Source organism: Somniosus microcephalus, chromosome 1 (genome assembly GCF_052327205.1).
Source record: "Somniosus microcephalus isolate GS21.2 chromosome 1, FLI_Smic_1.0, whole genome shotgun sequence".
Classification (NCBI taxonomy): Eukaryota; Metazoa; Chordata; class Chondrichthyes; order Squaliformes; family Somniosidae; genus Somniosus; species Somniosus microcephalus.
The window spans coordinates 237,796,748-237,802,510 of NC_140987.1; the positions used below are offsets into that span (position 1 = coordinate 237,796,748).

Genomic DNA, 5,763 nt, shown 5'->3' on the forward strand with positions numbered 1-5,763 from the left:
CCGCCCTCAATTTCCTTAGCATCCTAGGATGCATCCCATCTGCTCCTGATGATTTATCTACTTTAAGTACAGCCAGCCTTTCTAATACCTCTTCTTTATCAATTTTTATACTATCAAGTGTCTCCAGTATCTCCTCCTTCACTATGTCTATGGTAGCATCCTCTTCCTTGGTGAAGACAGATGCAAAGTACTCATTTAGTACATCAGCCATACCCTTTGCCCCTATACATAGGTCTCCTTTTTGGTCCCTAATCAGCCCACCCCTCCTCTTACTACTCTTTTACTATTTAAATGCATATAGATGACTTTTCGATTACCTTTTATGTTGGCTGCCCTTCTATTCTCCATACCCTCTCTTTGCCCCTCTTGTTTGGTGTTTGGTAATGCACCCAGGAGAATGAACAAATTGACCTTTGTAGATATTCGGGTTGACCTCAGCAGGTATTAGACGAATGCCTACTAAATAATCGAGTCTGACTTCAGGCGAACAATAAATAAGTTGTTTAATGCAGAAATACAGCGATTTTACAGATGGATGCAGGAGAACCAGCAGGTAGGTCTTGACCCAACGGGGACACCACGAGGACTGAGTCTGCAGTCCTGTGGATGGCGTGATGATGTCATCACGCCTGGCTGTGTTTTCCTGCGCTTCGGGCGTCACGTGACCGCGTCGTGATGTCAGCGCGTTCGCCTGCACTTGGGGCGGTCACGTGACCCGCGCCGATACATCGGCGCGTTTACCCGGCACTGAGGCTGGCCGTTGCGGCTGAAGTCGCGAGCGTGGGGGGAACCTGGCGCTGCAGCTGGCCGATGCGGCCGAAGTCACGGGCGCGGTAGGCCCGCTGTGCTGGCGGCCGTTACGGGAGGCAGAGCCGGGCCGGCGGCCGGCGCGGGTGCATCACGTGATGCGCGACGTGACGTCAGCGCATCATGTCGCGTTCTTAATGGGGCAACGGCCCAAACAGGTAAGTTAAAGGGGCAACGGCCCAAACAGGTAAGTAATATACATACAGTTAGGTTAAAGTGAATTATGTACATTATATATGTAAGGGACACCCGGTGGAACCGTCACATGCGCCCCCCCCCCAGAATTCGCTTTAATGAAAGTCCAAAGATGAGATGGTCTGACGAGCTGGTGGTCTCGGCGGGCGTGCTGTCCCGACTTGGCGGGCGAGGTCTGAAGATGCTGGTCGTAAATGGATCCTTACGCGTGTCGAGGCGAATAAAATGTATCCGTCAGGCAAAGGACCGTGGAGACGTGTGACCTCTGCAGTCCGTGGTATGAACGGGCGCTGGGGCGAAACAGCAGGCCTTGTCAGAGTGACGGGCAGGTTAGGCGGACGCGGGCGATCGCTCTGTTGAAGCTGGGACAAGCCCTTGTTCTGACGAACTCTGCCGGAAAGCCAAACGGGCGATCCGGAAGGACTGGACAGGCGAGGTCGGTGAACTCGCCGACAGGTGAGCGAAATCTGCAGGAGACTGGAACGCACGGAACGGTGCGTGCCGTGGTGTTACAACGGTAATACAACAGAGAGTGAAGATACAGGGAGTTGTAACTCATCAAAGAATGTTCTAGTTGGTGTTTACATTTTTCATTGGGTGTTCGACTGTAAATAGCAAGGGTTTTTGAAATTCTGATGCTTCGAATCTGTGAGGAGCTTTAAGGATGCCATTAGGACTAGAAGGTTCACTGGGCCTGTTTTGAGCCTCATTTTCTGAGTCCTCTTCACTGATGGGAGTGACCAAATCGAGTTCTTCATTAGGCTGGCAATTGGAAGAGCTGCTGTCCACACGGTGACGCAACAATTTTACCGCTCGATTGCCCCTGCCAAAGTTTTTGAGACTAACAGCTGGTGAGGCAGCAACATTGAGGAAGCGACTGAGCAAGGGGGTGTGCATCTTGAGCTCCATTTCTGACTCTTGCTCTACTTGTCTGTTGAGGACTGGGCTATCAATCACACGCATGTCAAAGGCAGATCCTAAAAATGATGATTTGTGAGTCTTGTTGGCTGTAGCGATGGTGTAAGGAGGCTGAGCTGTGGATTCATTCCAATATTTCCCAAACAAGCCAACCTGAAGGGTTCACTGAGTGAGACTGCTACGCAGTTTGTCTTTTGGGCAATTGTTGTTATGCAGTTGCACCCCCAAATAGGAACTGGGCTGAGACGACCCAAAATCAGTTCACTAAAAGTGGCAGAAAGAGACAATTTTCATCCCATTAATCCAAGTTGGACTCAAATCGAGGTTTCAAAAGTGAAAGGGTGATGCACTAACCCACTATGCTACCCGCAATGTAAAGGCAGACTCATCAAACATTTTAACAAAGTAAAACTGAAGGTAACTATTTTATAATGAGACATGACATTAATAACAGCAAACAAAGATGGGCAGTTAATTTTCAGAGGAATCGGTTTCTTCGGTTGAGCCATTTGTCTTTCTCCATGGGTGTAAGATTCTGGTACATGTCATCCACAGAGAGAAAGGAAACCTGAAGGTTGCAGTCAAACAGCTTGTTTGTTTCAAAATCATCATCACCCTCTCCAAATAGGTTAATGGTCTGTTCTGCTACCTTAAGCCAGCCTGAATAAAAGAAGAATTGCAGTAGGGTGAAGATTGGAACATTAACATGTATCTTATCTTCTTCGTACCCTGCCCCTGGTTCAAGGAACTGCCGTCCAATCAGACAGAAGGCAAAGAAGGAATTGACCGCAATAGTAACCACCGGAGTGTACCCTAGGGGGATGCTGAGCCAGTCATAGTGAAATAACAGACTGCATTTTGCCCGATGTCGATTCAATTCATCCATCAGTAGTCTTAGGGCCACATCACCCCGGATTCGCCCCTTTCTCCGAGCCTGAGCCGTCAGGTTCGCCAACCATACGCACGGAATCCAGTACTTGTTAAAATCAGAGTAAAGGCTTTTAAACTTCTGTTGCTCATCACAGGTCATAAAACCTGCTTCTACCACGTGCTCTATGGAGGGGAATCGCTTTCGGACCATTGTGCTGATGGAACGGAGCAAGGGCAGCAACGGTCCAGGTCGTTGTTGCTTTCAGTGGGGGGAAACTGCCGGAAGGGCGGCAATGCTTCTTGTTATTGTTGACTTAGTGGAACTACTGCCGAGACGGCGGCACGCTTCTCTTTCTCGCCGACAAGTGTGGTAGGTAACACAACCGGCAGGCCGATGAGCTGGTGCTTCGTCGGCGGGGAACGAGTCTTCGTTTTTCACGAGGGATGGGTCCTCGTGGTTCGCGAGGGATGGGTCCTCATGGTGCGTGAGGAGTGCGTCCCCGTGGTTCACGGGGGTGAGTCCTCGTGGTATCCCCGCAGGGCGCGCTCCGATCCCGTGGGCCCGAACATACTGTACCCCGCGCTTGGAGAGATTTATACTTGCTGTTGCGTTGGACGTAGAGGTGGACGATCCGTGCGGCGGTAGAAAAGTCGAATACGGAGACCGTAAGCAGGTGCGTGGTCTGCTCCGCCGCAATGTTATCGGCGAACAGGGCTTCTACCTTTACAAAGCACGAGGGCGGTTGTTTCTCCCTGAATTGTGGTAGCGACAGCGGAACGGCTGGTGCTTCCATGGCGTGCTTCTTTTGTGAAAATTGTTCACAAAAATCGGGGTCCGGCTGAGTTTCGTCCGTGAAAAACGGGATCACCTCCAGGCCGCCCTTCCTTTGCAAATACGTTCGCAAAGATGGGGTCTGTAGTTCGTCGGTCGTCGTCTGTGAAGATGAGGTTCAGGCTACGCGTTGCTTCCGTGAAAAACGTTCACGGATACGGGGTCACCAATTGTAGGTATTCGGGTTGATCTCAGCAGGTATTAGAAGAATGCCTACTAAATAATTGAGTCCGACTTCAGGCGAACAATAAATAAGTTGTTTAATGCAGAAATACAGCGATGTTACAGATGGATGCAGGAGAACCAGCAGGTAGGTCTTGTCCCAACGGGGACACCACGAGGACTGAGTCCGCAGTCCTGTGGATGGCGTGATGACGTCATCCCGCCTGGCTGTGTTTTCCCACGCTTCGAGCGTCACGTGACCGCGTCGTGATGTCAGCGCATTCGCCCGCACTTGGGGCGGTCACGTGACCCGCGCCGATACGTCGGCGCGTTTACCCAGCACTGAGGCTGACTGTTGCGGCCGAAGTCGCGAGCGCGGGGGGAACCCGGCGCTGCAGTTGGCCGATGCAGCCGAAGTCATGGGCGCGGTAGGCCCGCTGTGCCGGCGACCATTATGGGAGGCAGAATGAGGCCGGCGGCCGTCGCGGGTGCATCACGTGATGCGCGACGTGATATCAGCGCATCACGTTGCGTTCTTAAAGGGGCAACAGCCCAAACAGGTAATTTAAAGGGGCAACGGCCCAAACAGGTAAGTAATATACATACAGTTAGGTTAAAGTGAATTATGTACATCTATCTATATATATATAAATAAACGGATCATTCTGTCTGTCTGTCTATCTGTCTGTCTATCTGTCTGTCTGTCTGTCCTCACGTGTGCGTCTGTCCGGCTATGCGCTCGAAAGTTATAGAGCAAACCTACGCGTGCGTTACGTTGAAAGAAAGCTTACCGTTCCAAAACGGTCGTAAGCGTATTTACGTTTCGGCCGGACAAAAATCGCGCCCGCGGTATCCGAAAAACGTTCAACATTCCGCTCATTATCATCTCATTATCCGCTCATTAGCGACAGAGTGACCTCGAGGTCGACCAATCGTACGCCGGGTTCCTGGCGCGTGCAGCCGGGCCCTCCTACGGTCGAGTGATGGGACGATTGACCAATCCTACGCTTTGGTAACCTGACGGTCGACCAATCGGTGCGTGTGTGGGCGGGCCTTATCGTTCTGAACCGAGGTGAGTCGCCGCCATCTTGATTCCAAACTTTTCCTTTCTTTTTCCCGCTTTCTGCGTCTTTAAAAAAAACGTTGCTTTTAAAACACATATTGTTTTTAAAAAAAGTTAATTACTTTCTAAATCTTTTATCTAATCTCATTAATTTTCCTACCTTTCCCCATTTTTCCAGGTAGGCCTCGAAGCCTCAGCCTCTCCTCCGCACCCACGCCCGAGCTAGGCACCTCCCGGCCCCAGTCAACAAGCGGCCCCCGATCGCCGCCATCTTTGTGAAGGCGGGAGGGGAGAGCCTCAGCCGAGCGCCGCTATCTTAGTAAAGGGTACGCGCGCAGCAGGAGCAGCTGAGACGCGGCGTCTCTCTCTGTTCCCCGCTCGGCTTGGGCGGGGGGGCGGGGCTCTCGGGAGTGCGGATCTCGGGCGGGGCTTGGAGAGCGGGAAGGATTACCCTGGCAACCGGGCCCGCCGGCCGGCTCCCACAGCCGCAATCGGCGCTCTTGAAGCCAGCTCGGGAGGGCGGGGCCATGTCAGTGCGTGGGGCGGCACGGAGCTCCGTGGAGCCATCGCTGGCGCTGGGCTCGGGTGCTTTGTGGCCTGCGGCCGAACAGCAGCTGCGGACCTCGAGCTGACCGGGGCGCTGGACTCGGCTGGGCCATGTCTTTGCGGGAGTTCGCCTCGGCCAACGGCATCAGGGTGACGGCCGAGGCCGCCAGAAGCGTCCAAGGGAACGCGTTCATCCAGGTGCCGAGGCCCGGGCCCCGGGGCGGAAAGAGGGATTGGAGCGGGGGATGAGGGCTCGGGCAGGGGAGAGGAGGAGAGGGGGGAGAGGGGGAGGAGGGGAGGAGGGGGAGAGGGAGGAGGAGAGGGGAGAGGGAGGAGGGGAGGGGAGAGGGAGGGAGGAGAGGGGAGGAGG

General features: G+C 53.3%; 1 protein-coding gene across 1 annotated transcript in view; it reads right to left on the reverse strand.

Moving 5' to 3' along the window:
* Window positions 1-1,572: 1,572 nt before the first annotated feature.
* The window catches only part of LOC147124679 (bestrophin-4-like), an 8,758-nt gene continuing 4,567 nt past the window's right edge, over window positions 1,573-5,763 (reverse strand). The window contains exons 3-4 of the mRNA XM_085983928.1: window positions 2,432-3,049; window positions 1,573-2,058 (exon numbers count right to left, since the gene is read on the reverse strand). Coding sequence (XP_085840054.1) covers window positions 1,573-2,058; window positions 2,432-3,049 — 1,104 coding nt within the window. The remainder of the gene's footprint in view (window positions 2,059-2,431; window positions 3,050-5,763) is intronic.